Raw genomic sequence first — 25943 nt, 5'->3', positions numbered from 1 at the left:
CACAATTTATTTCTTAAATAATAAAACTTGAAAGTTGAAATTATTCCTTGATCCGTGAGATGCAGGATGAATGTCTGTTAGCAGGCAAGAAAACATTAATCTCCTTGTACATATCCATCAGGGCTCTCGGGTGGTCAGGTGCATTGTTAATAAGCAGTAATATTTTGATAGGAATTGTTTTTTCTGAGCAGTGGGTCTCAACAGTAGGCCTGAAATATTCAGTAAACTATGCTGTAAACAGATGTGCTATCACCCAGGATTTGTTCTTCCAGTTACACAGCACAAGCAGAGTAGATGCAGCATAATTTTTAAAGGCCCTAGGACTTTTGGAATGGTAAATGAGCACTGGCTTGAACTTAAAAGTCACCAGCTGCAGTAGTTTTTAACAAGAGAGTCAGCCTGTCCCAAACTTTGAAGCCAGCCATTGACTTCCCGTCTCTAGCTATGAAAGTCTGAGATGGCACATTCTTCCAATAAAAGGCTGTTTCGTCTACACAGAAAATCTGTTGTTTAGTACGGGTACCTCTGTCAATCATCTTAGCTAGATCTTCTGGATAACTTGCAGCACCCTCTCCATCAGCTAACTGCTGCTCCACCTTGCACTTTATGTTAGGAGGAGGGCTTCTTTCCTTAAACCTCATGAACCAACCTCTGTTAGGTTTAAACGTTTCTTCTGCAGCCTCTTCACTTAACTTAGCCTTCATAAAATTGAAGAGAGTTAGGGCCTTGCCCTGGATTAGGCTGTGGCTTCAGGAAATGTTGTGGCTGATTTGGTCTTCCACCAGACCACTAAAACTTTCTCCACATCAGAAATATGGCTACTTCAATTTCTTTCTTTCTTTCTTTCTTTCTTTCTTTTTAGACGGAGTTTCACTCTTGTTGCCCAGGCTGGAGTGCAACAATGCGATCTTGGCTCACCGCAACCTCTGCCTCCCGGGTTCAAGCAATTCTCCTGCCTCAGCCTCCCAAGTACCTGAGATTACAGGCATGCGCCACCACACGCAACTAATTTTGTATTTTTACTAGAGAAGGGGTTTCTCCACGTTGATCAGGCTGGTCTCTAACTCCCAACGTCAGGTGATCCACCCACCTCGGCCTCCCAAAGTGCTGCAATTACAGGTGTGAGCCACTGCACCAGGCCACACTTTCTTATCATTCATATGCTCAGTGTAGTAGCACTTGAAGTTCCTTCAAGAACTTTTCCTTTGCATTCACAACTTGGCTATTTGGCATGAGGCCTAGTTTTCAGCCTATCTCAACTTTTAACATGCCTTCTTACTAAGCATAACTATTCCTAGCTTTTTTTTTTTTAAATGCCCAGCTAATTTTTGTATTTTTAGTAGAGATGGGGTTTCACCATGTTGGCCAGGCTGGTCTTGAACTCCTGACCTCAAGTGATCCGCCTGCCATGACCTCCCAAAGTGCTGGAATTACAGGTGTGAGTCACCGTGCCTGGCCTCATCTCTAGCTTTTGATTTAAAGTGAGAGACAGGTGTCTCTTCTTTATGTGAACACTTAGAGGCTAAGTAGGGTTATTAATTTGCCTAATTTCAATATTGTTGTGTCAGAGGGAACAGAGACAGGTAGGGAAATGGCTGTTTGGTGGAGCAGTCAACGCATACATTTAATTAAGTTTGCTATTATATGTGGACACAATTCATGGTGCCCCAATTACAATAATAACATCAAAGATCACTGATCACAGATCACCATAACAATATAGTAAGATGAAAAAGTTTGAGGTATCGTGAGGATTACCAAAATGTGACACAGAGTCATGACGTGAGCACGTGCTGTTGGAAAAATGACACTGGTAGACTTGCTTGGGGCAGGGTTGCCACAGACGTTCAATTCGTAAAAAGCACAATATCTGTGAAATGCAATAAGGTGAAGTGTAATAAAATGAGGTATGCCTGTAAAACAAAGAGGTCAAAGATAAGGTCTAAAACTGATAAATCAAAAAGTAGTTAAAATTAACCAGGTGTGGAGGTGGGTGCCTGTAATTTCAGCTACTTGGGACGCTGAGACAGGAGAATTGCTTAAACTCGGGAGGCAGAGGTTGCAGTGATCTGAGATTGTGCCACTGCACTCCAGCCTGGGCGACAGACCAAGACTCCTTCTCAAAAAAAAAAAAAAAGTAGTTAAGTATACTTAACACTACTGAACTGTATACTTAAAAATGACTACAATGGTAAATATTATGTTTTTAGCCACATTTTAAAAATAGGAGCAAAAGCATATTAGTGATAACAACTAGAATTAACAGGTAAAATTAATTTTCTCTGGGGACTAATACTTGGGGTAGGAATGGAAGAGCAACTATTGTTTTCATTATGACCTCATTTGAACTGCTACAGTTTATTTTCTTTAAAATGTAAGTGAGTATTACTTTCACAGTTTTTTCAATATGTGATGAAAAGATTTACCTTGATCTGCAAGACATCAAGTGGAACTGTCTCTCCTTTCACAATGGCAAGTGTGGCATCAGTAATATGTCTAAAAGAGAGAAGGAAATGATCATATTGTGAAAAAGAGGCAACATCTCCCCCGCCACACTGCCACATGCACTCATGCACAAACACACACACACCTCTCTCTCTCTCCCCCCTTCTCTCTCTCTCCCCCTCTCTCTCTTCCTCTTGCCCAAAGTACTAGTAGTTTATAGGGACTCAAAGAGAAAGCTTTGGCAAGGAGAAGTTCATACAAGACACCAATCATTTATTCATTTAACATTTACTGAATCTCTACATTGTGCCTGACTCCTATTTACCATTGGAGAATATGATACTTAAATAATAATAACATTTTTTATTCATTGTAAAAAATTCAGGCATTTCCAAAAACAATATTTATTCTTGCTCTAACAGTCAGAAGGGTAACTAAAGGGCAGGACTTGTTATAGTTATCTTAGCAAAATATAATCCAGAACCTGAGACATATTTCTGTTCTTTTCCAGGACTACTAGGATGCACTTCATTTTAATTGTTGATTATTTTAAACACATTCTTATCCACATTCTAAGAGTCATTTGGAAAGTCTAGAGGTTAAAAAAATTATTCATCAAAAGGTATGTACTATTGACATCCATGTAGCACATGTGAAACTATGCCAGGCTGAGAAGCAGTTCTAGAGTTTGTCATTTATTAGATCCAAGGTTAGACACACAAACATACAATAGTGCACAAAAGAAATTTTGAATCAACAAGTGGCTACACAGTAAGATATTGCTGTCTCTCAGAGCAAACGAGTGCACCCACATCAAGCACTTCCTTGCCCAGCATGCCCACCCCTCCTGGAAACAGTCTGCAGTCTCTGCTCATGGCTGGCTATTCTCTTCCTTCAGATCTGAGCTGAACTATCACCACCTCAGAGAGGCCTATCCCAGCCAACCTAGATGGATGTCCTTCCCTAATCTCCATCACTGAACTGCACTCATAACTCTCCACAGTAGACAGATCACAATTTAGGATATGTATTTCTTTATTTACCATCTGTCTCCTCTGGAGATCAAAAGTTCTACAAGGTTAGTGATAAGTTACACCCATGTATTGACCAATATAAAACCTACACCTAGCACAGTGCATGGCACATAATAAGCATTTAACATTTGCTGAATGTATTACTTTATTCTGTAAAATTTCCAGCATATACAAGAGTACAAATGATTATACCATGAACCCATACATTCCTCATCCAGCCTCAACAATTACCAACTCATGGCCAATCTTATTTCCTTCTATATCCCCCACTCATTGCCCCCTACTCTGTATCAATTAAAGCAATCCTAGATATTTTAACACTTCATCCATAAATTATTATGTACTCCAAAAGACAAAAACTTTTTAAAAAAAATGTGAAATATTATTTTCATACCTAAAACATTAAATAATTCATTTATATAAAAATATACTTAGTCAACATTCAAATTTCCCCAATTAATTCATAAGTATTTTAGTTTCTTTGTTCAAATCAGGATCCAAATAAGATGTATTAATTGCAATTGGCTTATAGATTTCAGGTCTCTTCGAATTTATAGAGTCCCTCTCCTCTTCTCTTCCCTACTTGAGGAAACACGTTGTTATCTTACTGAGTTTCTAAGGTTTGGATTTTACTGATTGAATCCCTATGGTATTAACATGCATCTCCATTCCCTGTATTTTCTGAAAACCTTGTCTAGGAGAGAAAATCTGTAACATACTTGGCTTTAAGCTTTTGGCAAAAATAGTCCACATGGTGGTACGTACTTCCACCACAAGTACATGGTATCTGCTTGACTCTCCTTTTGTGATGGTGGAAATGATCAATAATCATTGCCTAGAGTAATTAATAGACTTGCAAACTGGTAATCTTTTAATTCTATTATTCCTGCTAGTTTATTATCTGGTCTGCAAAGAGAAACTTTCCCTCATTCATAATTTGGATATCCTGAAATGTTGGTCATATAAGAAAGTCAGAATACTTTTTAAACTTTTTAAAAATCAGTTTTCAAAATAAGTTGATTTCCTAGTATCCTCCAAAAGTGACCAGTTTTTCATTTTTATTTACCTAGTATCACTATGACCTCATTCGGTGATTTAAATATATTTGATACATCTTAATACATTACAGTTATTTGCCTTATTGATATTCAAATTGTCCTAAGTCAATGCATTTTAATGGTGGGATACAAGTGTCAATATACAATTAGAATGAATGATGAGAAAGAATAACCACAGAATGTCCATATCAATGTTATCCAAACTAAGGAGAAACTAACAGCTTTTCCTTAATGCTTACCTAAACAAGTTGAATTATCTAAGTTTGAAAGAACTTCTGAGATTTTTTTAAAACTTTTTTTGAAGACTTTGTTTTCTTAGAGCAGTCTTAGGTTCATAGCAAAATTGGGGAAGGTACAGGGATTTCCCATATACTGCTCCCCGACATATGCACAGCCTTCCCTAGTATCAACATCTCCACCAACATGGTACATTTGTTACAATTAATGAACCTACATTGACACATCATTACCAACCAAAGTCCACAGTTTGTAACATAGGAACAGAAAACCAAACACTGCATGTTCGTGCCGGTAAGTGGAGCTGAACAATGAGAACACACGGACACAGGGCGGGGAACGACACACACCAGGGCCTGTTTTGGGGGTGAGGCGGAGGGAGGAAGAGCATCAGGACAAATAGCTAATGCATGTGGGGCTTAAAACCCAGGTGACGGGTTGATGGGTGCAGCAAACCACCATGACACATGTTTACCTATGTAACAAACCTGCATGTTCTGCACATGTATCTCGGAACTTAAAATTTTAAAAGTCCACAGTTTGCACTAGGGTTCACTGTTAGTGTTGTACATTCTGTAGGTCCGGATAAATGTATAATGACATGTATATACCATTAGAGTATCACACAGAGCATTTCCACTGCCTTAAAAATCCTCTGTGCTCCAGCTTTTTATACCTGAACCTTAACCCCTGGCAACCACTGATCTTTTTATTGTCTCCATAGTTTTGCGTTTTAAAATGTCATATAATTAAAATCATACAGTATGTAGTTTTTTCAGACTGACTTATTTCACTTAATAACTGCACTTGAGGTGTTTTCATATTTCATGGCTTGATACCTCAATTCTTTTTATTGTTGGATAATATTCCATTGTCTGAATGTACCACACTTTATTAATCCATTCACCTACAGGTTATTTTTTCCTGTGTGAGTTTTGGCAAATTGTGTCTTTCAAAGAATTGGTTCATTTCATCTAAGTTATCCAATTTTGGGGTATGGAGTTGTTCACACTATTGCTTTATTATCTTTATAGTGTCCATAGTATTACGAGCGATAGCCTCTGCAGTGATGTCCTCTCTTTCATTTTTAGTATTAGTAATTTGTATCCTTTTTTCTTAGCCTGACTAGAAACTTACTGATTTTATTGACCTTTTCAAAGAACCAGCTTTTGGACTGATTTCTTTTCTTGATTTCCTGTTTTCAATTTCATTGATTTCTGCTCTAATTTGTATTACAGTCAGCCCTCCACATCTGTGAGTTCTGCATTCATGGATTCAACCAACTGGATGAAAATTATTTTTTTAAACATTGTATCTATACGGAATACTAGACATTTTCTTGTCATGATTCCCTAAACAATACAGTATAACAATTATTTACATAGCATTTATATCATATTAGGTATGAGTAATTTAGCGGTGATTTAAAATATATGGGAGGATGTGCATAGGTCATATGCAAATGGTACTTCATTTTATATTGGAAACTTGAACATCTGTGGATTTTGGTCTCCTTGGAAGGTCCTGGGACCAACCCCCATTGATACTAAGGGAAAACTGTATTCTGCTCTTCTGTTTACTTTGGATTTAATTTGCTCTTCTTTTTCTTGTTTCCAAAGGGGGAAGCTTAAATTATTGATCTTTCTTCTTTTCTAATATATACAATTAATGCTACAAATTTCTAAGCCATGCTTTTGCTGCATCTCACAACTTTTGATAAGTTGTGTTTTCATTTTCTCTCAGTTCAAAATATTTTTAAATTTCTCTTGAGACTTCTTTGATCCATGTGTTATTTTGAGGCATGTTTTATAATCTCCATGGATTTAGGAATTTTCTAGTTATCTTTCTGTTACTGATTTCTAGTTTAATTCCATGTGCCTAAGAGCAGACAGTGTGTGATTTCCATTTTTAAAAATCTGTTAGGGTGTGTTTTATGGCCCAGAATGCGGTCTTAGTGAATGGTCCATGTGAGCTTGTACAGAATGTGTATTCTGTTGTTGTTGGATGAAGGAGTCTAGGTATCAACTGTACCTTTTTGACTGATGTCCTCACTGATCTTCTGCCTGCTGGATCTGTCCATTTCTGATAGAGGGATCTTGAAGTCTCCAACTATGGTAGTGAATTCATCTTGCAGTTCCACTGGTTTTTGCCTCATGTAGTTTGACATTGTGTTGTTAGGCACATACACTTAAAGGACTGGTTCATCTTCTTGAATAACTAATCCCCTTATCATCATGTAATGCTCTTCTTTATCCCTGATAACTTCCCTTGCTTTGAAGTCTGCTCTGTCTGAAATTGATATAGATAACCTTGTTTTCTCTTTATTAATGTTAACATGGTACTTTTTTCTTCAGCCATTTACTTTTAATCTGCAAGTGTCTTTATATTTAGTTAGTTTCTTAAAGACAACATATAAACTGGGTCTCGTTTTTTATGCACTCTGACAATCACTATCTTTTAATTGTACATTTAGACCACAAATATTCCAAGAGATTATTGAAACAGTTGCACTAATATCTACCATATTTGCTTTTTCTAGTTGTTACACTTTTCTTTCCTCCTATTTTTGTTTGTTTGTTTTTTTTTGCCTTTTGTGATTCTAACTGAACATTTTATACAGTTCCATTTTCTCTCGTGTCTTAGTATATCAGTTACACTCCTTTTTAACTTTCATTAGTGGTTGGAATATACATATACAATGAATCCAAGTCTTTTCAAGTAACACTATATCACTCCATTGGTAGTGTGAGTATATTTATTTGATATAATAAAATAATTCTAATTTCTCTCTTGTATCATTGCTGTCATTTCACTTATATTTAAAAACATATGACATATACATAAGCATGCACAAGTGAATACATTGTTGTTACTGTTGTTTTGAACAAACTGTCATCTGTTAGATCAATTACGAAAAATGAAAGATTTTATTTTACCTTACTTATTTCTTCAGTGGCCTTCCATTCTTTACATAGAGCCAAATTTTTTACCTTTACCATTTTTCTTCTCTCCAAAGAACTTCTTTTAACATTTCTGGCAAGATAGATAAATTCCCTCTATTTTTGTTTGTCTGAGAAAGTCTACTTCTCCTTTTCTTGTGAAGGATAATTTTGCAGGGTACAGAATTCTAGGATGGTAGCCTTTTCCTCTCAATACTTTAAATTTTCCACTCCACTCTCCTTTACTTGCATGATTTCTGAGGAGACGTTGGATATAATTCTTATCTTTTTTCTTCTGTAAGTTAAGTCCTCTTGTCCTCTGGCTTCTTTTGGGATTTTTTTCTTTATCTGATTTTCTGTAATTTGGAAATGATATGCTTCAGTGTGATTTCTTTGGTATTCATTCTGTGTGGTGTTCTCAGAGCTTGCTGAATCTGTGGTTTGGCATCTGACACTAATCTGGAGAAATTATCAGTTATTACTGTTTCAAATATTTCTTCTCTCTTTTCTTTCTGATATTTCCATTATAAGTACATCTTTTGTAGTTGTCCCAGAGCCCGGGGATATTCTGCTTTTCCCTTTTTCTCTTTGCTTTTTGCTTTTCAAAGTTTCTATTATCATCCAGCTCAAAGGTTCTTTCCTCAGCTATGTCCAGTCTACTAGTAAGCCCATCAAAGGCATTCGTCATTCCTGTTAGTATCTTTGACCTCTAGCACTTCTTTTTGATTCTTTGTTAGGACTTCCATTTCTCTGCTTATAGTACCCATCTGTTCTTGTATGCTGTCTGCTTTATTGATTAGACTCCTTAGGATATTAATCATCATTGTTTTAATTCCCAGTCAGCTAATTCAAACATCTCTACCACATCCGGCTCTGATGCTTGCTCTGTCTTTGAATTGTATTTTTTGCCTTTTAGTATGCCTTGTAATTGGTAATCTGATATGACATACCAGGTATAATGAACTGCTAGTAAATAGGCCTTTAGTACTGTAGGGGTAATGTGTGAAGGGAGGGGAAGCAATGATCAGGTCTCAGGCTTTAATGAGACTATGTCTCTGGACTTTGAACTTTGTAAGTGTTTCTCAGTTTTTTCTCTTCCCTTAGGTGGGACAGAATGGCTAGAGTAGGCTGGAATTGGCTTTTTCCCTTCTCCCACATGCAAGGCTGCAGCTGAGTAGAATTAAGTATTTCCCTTCCCCAGTAAATTAAACCTTCATAATGCTCCAGCAGGTTGGGCTCTGGTTAGCTTGTTTCTCCTGAGGACAGGCCTTGTTAAGAAGAACAGAATACTGTGGCATATTTCAAAATGGTTCCTTTTCCCCACCAGTGCCAGAAGTATAAGGCGATTTTTCTCTGATATTTATTGTGAGTTTCTGGTTGAGCTCCTGGAGGTATATCTCACAATATTGTGGGGGACTCATTATGACTGGATCCCAGGAGACTGGGACTCCTCTCAGAGCTAATCACACTGAGCTTCAGCAATTTATCAATTACAGTTCAGGTTTTCCTACCCTGACACTGGTTTCCAAAGTGGTTTCCAGTATGTGTCTTTGTTAAGTCAAAATCCCCTGTATTCACCTGTCTCTCCAATCTTGGGGGCAGCAGTCTGCCCTATGTCCTCCCTTCTCCTTCAGATACAAGAAGAGTTGCTGAGTTTTCAGGTTGTTCAGCTTTTTATTTATTGTTAGGACAGAGTGACAACTTTCAAGCTCCTTACATGTGGAACTGGAAACTGGAAGTGTAACTTCTTTTTTAAAGTTAGATTTATTAGGGTATGATATATACACAGTAAAATTCATACTTTTAGGTACACTGTTTTACACATTTTGACAAATGCTACAGTCATATAACTACCACCATAACAAATATATATAACATTTTCAACATCCCAAAAACTTCCTTCATAACCCTCTGTAGCCAACCCACTCCCCACACCTTCAGCTCCTGACAATTACTATGTTTTCTGTGTCTAGAGTTTTGCCTTTCCCAGAATGTCATAAAATAGAATTGAAAAGTATGGAGCCTTTCCAGTTCAGCTTTTTTCCTTAGCATGAGCTTGAGATTCATTTACACTATTGTTTATGAATGGATGTATCAATAGACTATCAATATTCCATTGTATGGATGTACTAGAATTTGTTTATCCATTCAGCAGTTGATGGACATTGGCATTGTTCCCAGTTTTTGGCAGTTAGGAATAAAGATACTATAAATATTCATGTATGGGTTTTTATATGGACAAATGTCTTCATTTCTTTTGAATAAATACCTATAAGTGTGATTGCTGCTCCTATGGTAAGTATATGTTTAATTTTATAAGAAACTGCCAAACCATTTTCTAAAGTGGCTACCATTTCATATTTGCACAAATGATATCCAAGAGTTTCAGTTGCTGCATTTGATGGGTTTTTGTTTGCTTTTTTTCTCGTTTACGCTGTCTTAATAGATGCATAGTGGCATCTTACGGTAGATTTAATTTGCATTTCCCTAATGACTAAAGATTTTCTTTTCGAATTTTTACAGTTTTAGATTTTATATATAGGTTTACAATCCATTTTATGCTAATTTTTATATATAGTGTGAGATATGGGTTGAAGTTTACTTTCTGTATATGTTCAACTGTTCCAATACTGTTTGTTGATAAAAACTGTCTTTTCTATCATACAGTGAATGGCTTTGATGCCCTTGTTAAAAAATCAATTGTCCATATGTGTGTGGGTCTAATTCTGGACTCTTTCTTCTGCTGATTTATATCTCTTGTTTTGCCAACACCACACTGTTTTGATCACTGTAGCTTTAAAGTATTGGAAATAGATAGGGTAAATCCTTAAACTTTGTTGCTTTTCAAAATTATTTTGGTTATTTTACTTCCTTTCTCTATATAAATTTTAGAATCAATTTGTCAATTTCTACAAAAAGCCTTAGGAAACACTGATTGGGATTGTATTGAATTTATAGATCAGTTTTGGAGAGAATGACATCTCAGTACTGAGCCTTGCAATCCATGAACACAGAAGTATCTCTATTTACTTGGGTCTTCTTGATTTCTCTCTTCAGTGATTTGTAGTTTCCATCATATAAATCTTACACATATTTTGTTAGATTTATCCATAAGTATTTCATGTTTTCTGTAAAGTTATATCAGTGTTAGTGTCCTATTGCCTCTATTGTTACATAGCTATATTTTGGAAAAATAAATATGGTAACTATTATTAATGAAGTAAAATAATTATTTTGTCTAGAGTTTAAGTACACCTACAAGTAGAAGTCATTTAGAAAGTACTAGGCCGGGCGCGGTGGCTCAAGCCTGTAATCCCAGCACTTTGGGAGGCTGAGACGGGCGGATCACGAGGTCAGGAGATCGAGACCATCCTGGCTAACACGGTGAAACCCCGTCTCTACTAAAAATACAAAAAACTAGCCAGGCGAGGTGGCGGGCGCCTGTAGTCCCAGCTACTCAGGAGGCTGAGGCAGGAGAATGGCATAAACCTGGGAGACGGAGCTTGCAGTGAGCTGAGATCCGGCCACTGTACTCCAGCCTGGGCGACTGAGCGAGACTCCGTCTCAAAAAAAAAAAAAAAAAAAAAGAAAGTACTTTAATTTCCATTAAAAAAAAGGGCAGTTCCTAACCAAACAGGGCCCCTCCTAATCTATTCTGCTATGTACAGAACTGGTTGATACTGTTAATTTCATAGAAATTGTTGCCGTCCCATGGTAACTGATTTAAATGACTACAAAACATTCTTTCCTTTTTTAAACAAAAAAAAAACTTTTCCAGGTGAAGCAGTTAGCAGTAGAATAGAGGCTTATCTGTTTTGATTTATATTTGTTTTAATTATAGCATCTAGAATCAGTAATTGTAGTCAACGTGTTATTTACTGTTTGTCCCCCCAAATGAATTTTTTTTTTTTTTTTTTTTTTGAGACGGAGTCTTGCTTTGTCGCCCAGGCTGGAGTGCAGTGGCCGGATCTCAGCTCACTGCAAGCTCCGCCTCCCGGGTTTACGCCATTCTCCTGCCTCAGCCTCCCGAGTAGCTGGGACTACAGGCGCCCGCCACCTCGCCCGGCTAGTTTTTTGTATTTTTTGGTAGAGACGGGGTTTCACCGAGTTAGCCAGGATGGTCTCGATCTCCTGACCTCGTGATCCGCCCGTCTCGGCCTCCCAAAGTGCTGGGATTACAGGCTTGAGCCACCGCGCCCGGCCCCAAATGAATTTTTAATAAATATGAATAAAGTCTACTAGACATAATTACACTTACCTAACTAGACCTATTCTAGCTTTTTAACAATCTTCTGAAGTAAGTACTACTAGTGTCCATTTGGTAAACACAGGTAAGAGAAACTGAGGTTCAGAGAGATAGAATGAAATTACCAAGAGGACAAAGCCAGCATGTCACGAAATGAAATTTGTCTCCAAAGATGTGCTAACTTAACCTGTAAGGCTGCTTTGGAGGTATCAAATGGATATTAATGGATTCCCAAAGAAAAAATCCACATGTAAAATCTGGGTGCTCTACAGTCCTCCCCACCAATGTGCTCAGGACTAAATGTAAACACCTAAGGAATCAAATCCACCTAAACCAGTGTTTCTAACAAAGTTAGGTACAACTTAAGATACTTTAAAATCCCAAGATACACACATTAACTCAAATGCTTGGGTTAAACTCTAGCTGAAACGATTATACTTTCTCATGTTTCTCTATCAGCTCATGTTTACACCACTTTTTCTCTCCAATACAGATGCTACTTGGGAAGTAGGTAGCAGTTTGGAATATGAGTTTCAGTTTAGGAAAAAGTAAGTAGCACACAAGTTAATTTGATATGAATATATTAACTCTAAAAAAAGCTATCAGAAAGGATCCTAAAGCACTGTACTTACTCTGAACAGTATTTAACACACTGAGAGATTTAGTAAATGCCTTTGAGAGGCTGACCTTAAAAAAAAAAATTGTTGCAACTCAAAAAGTCTTTTTATATTAAATTTTTTTCCTAAATTGCTTGGCAGAAGACAGCTAAAATCACAACCTATAATTTATCATTCTCCTGCCAATAACTAAAAGTTCTAAATAAAGCAGCACTGTAGCATGGAATAGCACTTTTCAGATTATCTACTTGCAACATTCCGAATTCAAAATTCTTTTTTTCCTCTGTAGTAACTATGGTACAACGAATCTTGACAGCATTGCAAAAAGCAAAGGCTTGTTCTTTTTAAACAGCCTTAGGCTCCTGCCATTTTGTGAGGCTTACAGAATTCTGAACTCAGGAAAGACTTACTTGATTACCTAAGAGCCCTGGGGCATGCTTATAAATTAAGTTTTATAAATTTTTAAATTATAAATAGCAGCAACAACAACAGTAGTTTAACTACAAGGGAAAATCAATTCCCCCAAACTGAAGACGCTCTCAGACCCTGGGGGTTGCCACGCTCTGTAAATTAGCTTTTGGACAGGCAAGGGGTCTTCCAGGAAAATGGTCTACCCTTGGATCAATGACATATGCTATTTGGAATACTGGCTAAAGCAATTCAAAAAATCTACACTGACACAGGGGAAGACAAGCTCTCTAATTTAACCAACACCTGAATCAGACAGGATTTATCTTGGAGAAGCAAAAATGTGAGCAATTAACTGTCATTATCTACTGCCCCCCTCAGAAATTCTAAACTGGGAAAAAAAAGTATGGCCAACTGAAATGGCCTCTCCTATAGTTAGGCCTCAGGATGGCTAACGAATAACTGAATAATCCCCATTATATTAAGGTTTGAAACATGAAAGAAGTTTGAATGAAGGTCTGACATATATCTATGTGTGTATGCCTAGTATTTTGAAAACTGGACCAAGATGCTTATTAAAAGAAACACAGAATTGTTAAAAGATATACAGTTGACTCCTAAAATTACAATAGCAAAAATAAATTCACAAAAGTCAGCCTAATCAAAGAATTCCAAAGCAGAAAAAGAAATTCCTTAACCAAAACAGAAAATCACTTGAGTATTATTATTGTTATTTATTCTAGAAGATTATAACCAGAAAAATCATGAGAAAATTTTCATTAAATCATGCAACAAATATTTATTTATTGACTTCCTCCAATGTGTCACAAAGCTTACGTTAACCATCAGCCAACTGATCTCTCAGCTCTCTCTCCATTTATCTGGGTCTTCTTGACAACTGTTTGCTCAAAGTGATGTTATTAATCACTGTCAAAGCTCAAATTCAAAATTCCTAACTTCTTGAAAGAGCAGAGCTTTGTTTACATAATGCCTTCAAGCAAAAAACAACAGTGATACCAACAATTTGCTTGACTCCCAAAAACACTGTGAGACTCACAGCAATTTAATTTAGATGTCAGAATTACACTGCTTTCCCTATCTACTTTGTCTACACTGCCTACCACTTTAGGTATTCCCAAAAGGATGTGGCTATATTTACAGGTTTTATCTATTTTAAATATCAAGATAATGAAGCCAGGCTACTAGTTCAGTCTTCACAAGGGACTTGTTATTTGTCATTGTGTATACTTAAAGCAAACAAATGATCAGCACAAATCTGTCTTCACTAAAGAATCTTACAATGCACAAGCACAAAAACGGTTTAGGTCAGGGATATTATCTTCATAACTGACAAAAGTACATCAAGTATTCACCTCCACCTGACCTAGAGACTTATCGTAAGAGTCCCACAACCAAGTTGGGAAACTTCCCAATGAACTGAAAGGTTGAACTCTGATCTAGGTCCTCCTCTTAATTATTTGAAGTTTCAGGCTATCAAAACTCAAAAAAGTTACAGTATATACACAAATTTTTCATTCCCAGGCTCGCTCACCCACAAATGCTAATTCCCCACATTGACAACCTACTGGACTTTGTTTCCACTTTCAGCAAAGAGGGTATGACTCAAACTACTGGTCTCTCCCAGTGGGATAAATCCAATGGGAATCTTACTGAAGGTAGCCTACGGGGAAAAAAGAAGAAGAAAGTTTTATTGTTATGATCAGAAAATCAGGCTTAGTGGAGAAGCACAGGTGTGTCCACTATGACAAATAACGACCCTGTATCTGCCTCCCCATCTCCTTTCCCACATCCCTAGACCAGTAATCAAATAAAGCTAGGTGGGTAATTTCTAAAACAAGGTAGTCAATGACAACAAAATGACTCAGAATTTGGAAGAAATATTTCAGTACTCATTAATGACAACTGTTTGAAAGAAATTTGGTTAAGATAATGAGGGTTTTGAAGATATTAGATCAATGCACTAGTGCAACAGAGACTGTATTACGTTGTCACATTATTTGATAAAGTTGCAGATAATATTCAACTAAAAATGTCTACCATTTATACAGTGACCAATGATAGGTGAAGGTGCTTTATAAACTATCTTAAGTACAAATAAGGCAAAGAGAATAAACAAGTTCAAGTAATAGATGGTACTGGCATAGTAGTTAACTTAATTAAATGCCACACATACAATAGATACTGTAAGGTTCAAAACAATTCTGAGCACAATGTATTATTACCAAAGGGACTGAGAAGGATCTTCTAGCTATTGTAGAAAAGTGCATAAAATAATGTTACAAAAACATCCATGTGCCCACAACCTAGATTTAACAAATGTCAACATTTACCTTTTTGCTTCATATGTTTTAAGAAATAAAACGATAGAAAAATGAAAGTCCCTTCTAAACCTATTCTCCTCTCTCCCCTCCCAGAGGAGACCATTATCCTGCGTTTGGTGTGATTCCTTTCCATCCACATTATTATTCTTTTGCTACATATCTAGGCATCCATTAACAATACATAGTATTGTTTTCTGAATCTTAAAACATTGTGGAAATGCATAACATACCTGGGCAACCTGCTGTTTTTGAATTCAATACTTTTGAGATTTAGCCATGTAGATATTTATACATTTAGTTCATTCATTTTAACTGTTAGATGATTCCCACTATGCCACAATTTCTTTACAAAAAAGTTCTTTGAAAAAAATATTCCATAACAAAATTTTAAATAACCATTGTCAAAGTTATCGGATACCATCAATTACCAAACCAGAAAAGTCCCCATGTGTTAATATATGTGTTCTATGACATGGGTAGCAGCATTTTCTTTTCTAAAATTCAAGAAAGCACAATGTATACCCATTTTAAAATATAAAATGGAAAAAAAAGTAAAAGAAAGAAGAGCAATAAAGAACAGAAAAATAAAAGTTAAAATGCAATTACTTTCTTAAATGCTCACCTCATCTGTTCGTCGAAGAACTCCAGTAACAACCTACAAATGCAATAATAAAACATTATTATAAACAATATGTATTTCCTGTATAATAAAGAATTGGATTCAATTTTCATAGACCATAAACTTATTCCTGTTTTCTTCTTAGAAGCTCTGTTAAAAGATGCATTGGATCTTTAAACATATAGTATTCTCCAATACAGTTAGCGCTAAATTAGATTTTATTTTTTATTATTGATCTACAATACAATAAAGGCTAAGATAAAATGATTATAAAAACTCCAAGTCGTATTAGTAAAAACATATTTTAAGTTCTATAAAATGGGTATAAATATGATGTATACATCAATTATACAGAAAACCCTAGTTTACTACTATAAAGTACATTTACAGGAAAAAAAGCACTTTGCTACACTCAGAGAGTGTGCACTTAACAAATCGTTCTTATTGACAAATATGAAGGACAATATTCTGTAAAACTGTGAAAAATACCTAAATAAAAAAATTTCTCATAATTCCACCATGCCAGATAACCAATTATTATTATTATATTATTCTTCTGCAACAGAGTCTCACTCTGTCACCCAGGCTGGAGTGCTGGATCTAGGCTCACTGCAACCTCCACTTCCCAGGTTCAAGCGATTCTCCTGCCTCAGTCTCCCCAGTAGTTGGAATTACAGGCACCCACCACCATGCCCAGCTAATTTTTTTTTTTTTTTGAGACGGAGTCTTGGAGTCTTGCTCTGTCGCCCAGGCTGGAGTGCAGTGGCGCCATCTTGGCTCATGGCAAGCTCCGCCACCTGGGTTCACGCCATTCTCCTGCCTCAGCCTCCTGAGTAGCTGGGACTACAGGCGCCCGCCACCATGCACGGCTAATTTTTTTTTGTATGTTTAGTAGAGACGGGGTTTCATTGTGTTAGCCAGGATGGTCTCGATCTCCTGATCTCGTGATCTGCCTGCCTCGGCCTCCCGAAGTGCTGGGATTACAGGCGTGAGCCACGGCGCCTGGCGAAACCCCGTCTCTACTAAAAATACAAAAATTAGGTCAGGAGATCGAGACCATCCTGGCTAACACAATGAAACCCCGTCTCCCAGCACTTTGGGAGGCCAAGGTGGGCGAATCACCTGAGGTCCAGAGTTTTTTTTAGTAGAGATGGGGTTTCGCCATGTTGGTCAAACTCTGGACCTCAGGTGATCCGCCCACCTTGGCCTCCCAAAGTGCTGGGATTACAGGCGTAGCCACCGTACCCGGCCCCAGATAACCAATTATTAATCACTTGTTTATATTTGATATACTTCCCTCCAATCCTTTTTCTAATCAGTACATATTTTTATATGACTGTAATTATACCAAATACACAATTTCTTTAAAAACATTTTGTAAAGTAAAACCTGACCCAGGTCTCCTCCCTTCATCTTCTCCTGCCTCACTGAATTTCAGGAATAAACGGGGCTGTTGAGAGGTCTACTTCCTTCTTTGTAGGCATGCTATCAATATTCTTCACACTTCATTAAAAAGCCATAAAAACAATTACAACATCATTAGCACAGCCTTTTTAAAAGAAGCTTACTAAATTAAGTCAAACATAGGACAGTACTCTGCTATTAGCTTCTGATCCCTGAACACTGGTAAAACCAACAAATGGGGACAACAGGCAATCAGAAATGAGGTATGAATGTAAATTATAGTATACAGGATTGAATAATTAAGCAGTGAGTGGGATCACCTGCACTGGGCTCTTCAGGGGTTTCCAAAATACAATGAATACACTACTCTGCTGCTAGAAAAGAAGAGTACTTGCAGGGTAACATACTTATTGTCCTTAATGGACCAAAGTAAGCATTAAGGGTATCTTTATTAATAAATTTTATGTTTTAAAAGTAGTTTTAGGTTCACAGCAAAACTGAGAGAAATACAGAGATTTCCCATATCCCCCTGGCCTCCTATACGTGAACCTTCCCCCAATAATCGACATCCTTCACCGGAGTGGCACGTTTGTTACAATTGATGGACCTACATTGACACATTATTATCATCACCCAAAGTCCATAGCTTACATTAGGGTTCACTCTTGGTGTTGGACATCTACGGGTTTCCACAAATGTATAACACGTATACATTTGTGTATAACAAATACACAAAATTTGTGTTAAACAAATTTGTATATAACCCAAATGTATTCACCCTTACGGTATCATAATGAATCGTTTCACTGCCCTACCAATCCTCTGTGCTCTGCCTATTCATCCCTCTCTTCAACATCTGGTAACCTCTGATGTTTTCACTGCCTCCATAGTTTTGCCTTCTCCAGGTATCAAATTGTTGGAATCACACAGTATGTAGTCTTTTCAGACTACCCTCTTTCACTTAGTAACATACATTTAGGTTTCCTCCATGTCTTTTCATGGCTTAATAGCTCACTTCCTTTTAGTGCTGAATAATACCTATTGTCGGAAGATACCTCACTTTACTTATTCATTCACCTACTAAAGGACATCTTGGTTGCTTCCAAGATTTGGCAATTAAGAAGAATGCTGCTACATGTGCAATTGTGTGGACACAGGATTTCAACTCCTTTGGTAAATACCAAGGAGCATGATTGCTGGACTGTATGTTAACAGTGTGTTCAGTTTTGTAAGAAAACACCCAACTGTTCCAAAGTGGCTGTACCATTTTGGATTCCTACCAATAGTGAGAGTTCCTGTTGCTCCACATCCTTGCCAGCATTTGATATCGTCAGTGTTCTGAAATTTTGGCCATTCTAATAAGTGCATAGTGGTATCTCATTGAGAATTTGCAATATTAAAACAAAAGCAGATGCATACATCTTAACATGTATACCTCTTCCTATTAATGTGGTATAATACTATATGTAATGGAAATGACATGAGAGTGGATAGGTGAATCTCTATTTGTTTATTTTATAAGAAACATACCTGATGATGGAAACTAATGATTCCATCACAAACAGGGCTATTTCATAAGAGTCTTCAAAATATAACAAGATTATCCCATCTGCCACCATTTTTTCTTCTATTATATTAATATTATCAAACTTAAATATGATAATACGAAAATCCTTCTATGTGCTGGGTAGAGGATTTACAAAAACAATGAAATGGAAGTGCATGAGAAAAATTTAAAGCCATCCTAGCTTTAGAGAGCAACAATCCGAAAATAATGAATAATTTCTTTAAATTACAACATACCATTGCTCTAGGATTTAATTTCCATTTTTCTCACCTTCAAAATAGCTTCAAAGAGAAAAATAGTCATACCTCCTGCAGTGTCCCATCTCCTCCTGCAACAATGATCACATCTGTGTTTTCCATCAGTTCCAGGAGTTTCTTGGCTTGTCCCTCATAATCTGTCTGAAATACCAAGGAAGCCTTTGATAAGTTTATCAACCTAGAGCCACATGGTTAAAGGTTTAAAAATGTGGGATATCTTCTTTAAAGTTTTACATTGACTCTCTTCATAAATTTTACATAATTGATAGACATGAAAAAAATAGCTATCAAAGCAATTACGTATAGTTGTTACAGTTTTACACTTTTAGAGCCAGACGGACCTCAGAAACCATCTAGTCAGCTCTTTACTTTGAAAATAAAATTCAAACCCAATAATTTGTCTGTTACACAGCTAGCTAGTCAAAGGCATCATTTCCAGTTCAGTGCCGATTCTATTACATCCTTTATAGGAAGTCAACTGTACATACAAATAGGGAGAAGCAGATGTAATGACAAGAGCACAGATGTCAGAGCCCAAGAGACCTAGATTAAATCTCAACCCTTCTACTTTTTACTGAGTGACCTTAAATTCTATGGATCTTAATCTCCTCATCACTGAAATTATGTATGTTGAGGGAGGGAATAATGATAGCTTCTCTGTAAAACAGTTGTAAAGCAGTCTGTAAAGCAACTGGTAAGTCTGTAAAGCAACTGGTAAGGTAAATGTTCATAACTAGTATTGCACTAAATAAAAGGAGGTTATTATTGTTTTGTTATGACCATATATAAAGAAATACAGGTATGATTCAAAGTAGTCACAAAACAATGCCTAAGACTTACCATTTTTATTGACACCATTTGATCTCAGACACATACACAGACTTAAGTGAACCATTTAATCCACCAATAATATGTATACCTCTAAAACTAAACACTAAATTTCAATAGACATAATGCAACTAATATTAAAATAGGAAACACTCCCTCCAATTGGTATCACACTATACATACTAATAGATAAAAACTAAATGCCTGGATTTCAGATGGGCTCAAGCACCTGTGGCATTATATATATATATAAAATATATATATAAATATATATAATATATATTTATATATATAAAATATATATAAATATATATAATATATATTTATATATATAAAATATATATATAATATATATAAAATATATATATATATATTTTATATATATATAAATATCTGGGCCAGGGGTGGTGGCTCATGCCTGTAATCCCAGCACTTTGGGAGGCCAAGGCAGGCAGATCACAAGGTCAGGAGTTTGAGACTAGCCTGGCCAACATGGCGAAACCCCATCTCTACTAAAAATACAAAAATTAGCCAGGCATGGTGATGTACACCTGTAATCCAAGCTACTCAGGAGGCTGAGGCACGAGAATTGCTTGAACCTGGGAGGTGGAGGTTGCAGTGAACTCAGATCGCACCACTGCACTCCAGGTGGGGCGACAGAATAAGACTCTGTCTCAGGAGGAAAATAAATAAAAATATATATATATATCTGGTCTCTGTCCTTGGTTCCTGGCACAGAGCTCCTAAAACCCCTGGAATTTCCTGAGGGATAAAAACATCTTTCGTTATTCATGGCAAGCCTCTCTCAATCTTGCCAGTTTGTGCTAATGAGGTGATTGGTGGGTCCCTGAATAGCTTCAAGATGGGAGCTGATCACCAGAAGGACGAGCAGGAAATTTATTTTGTTAAGACTATATCAATACCTAGAACAAGGCTTAGCTCATAGTGGGCACTAAATAAATATTTGTAAAAACAAATTAATAAATGTGAAAAGATATATGAATAAAAGAATAAAAATTTTAAAAGATCTTGACAGATTTGACAGACCATAGTTTCGAAGACAATAAAGATAACAATATATGTGAGGCTCTGATCTTAGAAAAAAAATCCCAAATGCACTAAAAGAGGAAGGATTAAAGAAGTGGCCTAACAGTTGTCCCCTCCCAGAAAAAGAATCTAGACACTGACCTTACACTTTTCAAAAAACTAACTCAAAATGGATCACAGGCCTAAAGGTAAAATAACAAAGGAGATAATTTAAGTGATCTTGGGGTTGGTGATGAGGTTTTAGATACATCACCAAAAGCAAGATCCATGAAAGAAAAAACAAATTGATAAATTAAAATTCATTAAAATTTAAAACTTCTGCTCTATGAAAAACACGATTATAAGGATAAAAAGACAAGCCACAGCCTGAGAGAGAATATATACAAAATGCATAGCAAACAACTTGCATCTAAAATATACAAATAACTCTTAAAACTCAACAAAAAAAAGCCAGCCCAATTAAAAGGGCAGAGATCTGAATAGACACCTCACCAAAGATCTACAGATGGATAATAAGCATATGGAAATACACTCAACATTATATGTCATTAGGGAATTGCAAATTAAAACAATGAGATTTCATTATACATTTGTTTCAGTGGCTAAAATCCAAAACACTGACAATAGCAAAGACTGACGAGGATATGGAACAACAGGAACTCTAGTTCACGGGCGGTAATAATACAAAATGGTACAGCCACTTTGAATGGCAGTTCCAATAAAACCAAACATAGTCTTACCATATTATCCAGCAAAAGCACTCCTAGACATTTACCCAAATGTGTGGAAAACTTATTTATGTCCACCCAAGAACCTGCATGTTAGTGTTTATAGCAATTTTATTCATAGTTGCTAAAATGGAAGTGACCAAGACATACTTCAGTAGGTGAAAGGATAAACTGTAGCACATTCAGACAATAGACTATTGCTTAGCAAAGAAATGAGCTAATGAGCCATGAAAACACAATGGAGAAACCTAAAATGCATATTGTTCAGTGAAAGAAGCCAATCTGAAAAGACTACATACTGTATGATTCCAACTATATGACATTTTAAAAATAGCAAAAATATGGTGACAGTAAAAACATCAGCTGTGTAGGGAAGGATGAATAGGTAGAGCAGAAGAACACAGAGGATTTTTAGGGCAGTGAAATTAATCTGTCTGATAATATAATGGTGAACACAATGCATTATGCATTTGTCAAAACCCATAGAACTGTTCAACACAAAGAGCAAATGCAAATGAAAACTATAGACTTGAGTTAATGATAATGCATCAACAATGGCATCGATTGTAGGAAATGTGTAACACTAATGCAAGATGTTAATAATACAGGAAATTGTGGGCGGGGGAGAGAAGGAATACAGGTATTCTGTGATTTCTCTTGAATTCTTCCTTAAACCTAAAACTGCTCTAAAAAAGTCTACTTTTTAATAAAGTGGCCTGATGGTACATAGCAAACAAGATAATGAGTCCAGTATGACTCACAAGTATGATATATCGACAGCAACAAGAGAGTCTGCGCTTGAGCTGTTTGAAAGAATAGTATATGGAACAGGAGACTTGATGGTCTTGCTTTACTCTTCCTTAGATAGCCCATACCTCATTTCTGGGCACTACTGGAGAATATCTAAGAGAACAATCAGGAATGTGACAGATTTGAAACCATCACCCCTGTGAAGAAACTGGAAATGTTTAAACCACAAAAGGCTCAAGGGAGCATTAGGATGACATTCTTTATTATTCCAAAGACTATTTTGCAGAAGAAAGATTAGGCTTGTTTCACATGAACCCATGGTATAGAACTAAGTCTGAAGTCAATGATTCTCAATCCAACTACACATTATAATCACCTGGGAAGGAATAAACAAATGAACAAGTGAATGAATGAATGAAATTATTTTGTAAATACAGACAGATTCCACTCCACATTAGTTATATCTAGGGAGTGTGACTGGGGTATAAGTTATATTTTTAAACATTTCCAGGTAATTTGATATTCAGCCAGAGATGAAAACCACTGACCTATGTGTAAAAACTTTTGGGAAACAGATTTCTTCTCAAAATTAGGAAGAATATTCTAATAGTGCTATCCTAAGATGAAAAAGATTGTCTTGGAGGTTTCATGTCAAATGGGAGACAAAGCCTACCGTAGAAAGCACATGCCTTAGAGTCGACAGACCTGGGTTTAAATGAGCTCTGTCACAACTAATTGTATAACTGAGGAGGTTTCTAGATGTTTGTATCTTCGATTTCCTCATTCACGAAATAAAGATAACACTCAACTTCACTGAGCTTTACGTGATTTAAATAAAACCAGTTATGCGAAGTGCTGCAATTCCATTTCTAAAAGAATGGTAGGCTAGGTACCCTGCCACTGAAAATTAAAGCTACTGAGTAAAATAATGAAAACACCTTTGATGCATCAATAAATGAGAATAAAGTAAGGAACACTAAATATAAAACTAGCACCTACACAGTAAATGTTTTGAGGGCAAAACAGGTAAATGTTTTGAGGGCAAAACAGGTAAACTAGCACCTACACAGTAAATGTTTTGAGGGCAAAATAGTAAACAGGTAGATCTGAATGTTGGTTTTCTAAGTTTTACCAGGTTCTAGGAAAAGCAAACAAAAATCCCAGGACCTGCTCAAGATTAGTGAATCTAGTACAGAACCACACCCCACTATAAACGAGGACCCAAAAGACAGCAAGTGCAGTTTACAGAGAATAAAAACAAGGTTGACTCACTCATACTCCTAGTCGATTCCCAGAGAGCTGCAAAGAAACCTTCGTGTTCTGAACTTTGGTGCTAAGTGAAGGGATAAACATCTTCCCTGAGAATCCACAACTTTAGGCCAGTCCTTATATAAGTAACCCAAATGCATGCTACCTGGATAATCTGAAAAATCTCGAGCTAAAAATTTAAAGAGTTCACAGGACTTTCTTACATGTATTATGCATTGAGGAAGACACAACATTCTGTGGTACTTCCGCTAAACTACATAATCTGAATCTAATTATAACAAAACAGTAGATAAACCCAAACTGAAGGACGTTCTTAAAAAAAAAACTGAGGAATTTTTTTAAGTTGCCTAAACAAATATCACAACTAAATTCAACATGTGACCCCAGATTGGATGCAGAACAAGAAAAAGTGTTTTCTCTTTTGTCATAAATGACATTCATGGAACAATTGGAGGTCGAGGCAGGCAGATCATGAGGTCAAGAGATCAAGACGATCCTGGCCAACATGGTGAAACCCAGTCTCTATTAAAAATACAAAAATTAGCTGGGTGTGGTGGCGCACACCTGTAATCCCAGCTACTCAGGAGGCTGAAGTAGGAGAATCGCTTGAACCTGGGAGGCAGAGGGTGCAGTGAGCTGAGATTGTGCCACTGCACTGCAGCCTGGTGCCAGAATGAGACTCTGCCTCAAAAAAAAAAAAAAAAAATTCTACAAGATAGTACACCAATGCTAATTTCTTGATTTTGATAACTGTTCTTGCAGTTATGTAACAGAGTGCCCTTGTTTTTAGGATATAGATATTTAGATATAAAGGAACATTATTCTGCAACTTACTCTCAAATAAGCCAGAAAATAATATGTGTGTGTATATATATAAGTATATATATATACACACACACATTCATACATACACACACACATACATGAAAAGACAGAGCATGTGTACACATAGTAAAATGTTAATACAGTATTTGAGGAGTTTGGGTTAAGTGATATGGGAATTTGTATTATTTCTGTGCTTTTATAAGTTTGAGATTATTTCAAAATAAAAGCTAATTCAAAAGAAAGAAAACAAACCCTGTAAAGACCAGTAGTTTCTACTGAGGTATAAAAAGTAAACATTAGTATTTTTATTTATTTTTTAATCTCATCCTTTTAAATGTCTATTTTCTGTATATGTAATGTACATATTAGTACTTGCACACGATTGATAAATATCTTAAATTGGAAAAAATTACAAATACATGAGTCACAGGACATTTGATAGTGTAAGATGGGATTAGATATTGTAAGATGATAAAAGAGAATCGTTACTTTTGCTAAGTATGAAAATGGCACTGTAGATAAATATAAAAGTATTCTTATTTGTTTAAAAATACATATAAAAGTACTAAGGGATAAAATTAGAGGATATCTGTAACTGACTTCAGGCACCGAGCTACCATGTGAAGATACCTAGTGGAGACTACACGAGCCAGAGGACAGCCAGCATCAACTTGGAGACATGTGAGTAAAGTCATCGAAGACCACCCTTCCTCAGCCATGCCACTAGGAGCCCAGGCGAGACTGCTGACCAATGGAATCATAAGCAGAAAAACAGCGAGGCCGTTTGTTCTGTAGCAATAGATAACTGGTATAGAATGTTGGAATGAATTAAACAGTCGAGTCAAAAGATGAGAAAATGGCCTTCACAATATCCTGCTTTCATGCTTTTATCAACAATACATCTAAAATCTCAGGAGAGAAAAAAGATGAAAATAAAGGGATATAAAAATTATACCAGGCAAAAACTAAAACTAAGCAAGTGTAAATTGCCAGTAATACTAGATAAGACAGACTATCACAAAAGACAGTATTTGTGCTAAAAATAGTCATTCTATGACTGGGTCAAAATGTAAGAAAAATGAAATAATATGAAACTTTAGTGCATCTAATAACATAGTCTCAAAATACAAAATGTAAAAATGGACAAATCTATGTAGTGAAATAGACAAATCAACAATTATAGTGGGAGATTTCTAACACCCCGTCTTGATAATTTATATAGTTAAAACAGAAGAAAAAATCAGTAAGGACATAGAAGATTTGAACCTACACAGTTAACAGACTTGACTTAATGAATATATAAAGAACATAGTGCCCAATAAC

The 25943-nt window shown here is 36.3% G+C and overlaps 1 protein-coding gene across 1 annotated transcript in view; it reads right to left on the bottom strand.

Moving 5' to 3' along the window:
- Window positions 1-25943, bottom strand: part of AGK (acylglycerol kinase) — a 101955-nt gene that overhangs the window by 29960 nt on the left and 46052 nt on the right. The window contains exons 6-9 of the mRNA XM_007983186.3: window positions 19222-19314; window positions 15949-15981; window positions 14571-14665; window positions 2427-2496 (exon numbers count right to left, since the gene is read on the bottom strand). Of these exons, the coding sequence (XP_007981377.2) occupies window positions 2427-2496; window positions 14571-14665; window positions 15949-15981; window positions 19222-19314 (291 nt within the window). The remainder of the gene's footprint in view (window positions 1-2426; window positions 2497-14570; window positions 14666-15948; window positions 15982-19221; window positions 19315-25943) is intronic.

This window comes from Chlorocebus sabaeus, chromosome 21 (assembly GCF_047675955.1).
Source record: "Chlorocebus sabaeus isolate Y175 chromosome 21, mChlSab1.0.hap1, whole genome shotgun sequence".
In the NCBI taxonomy this organism is placed as follows: Eukaryota; Metazoa; Chordata; class Mammalia; order Primates; family Cercopithecidae; genus Chlorocebus; species Chlorocebus sabaeus.
This window is presented reverse-complemented; position numbering and strand designations above follow the sequence as displayed.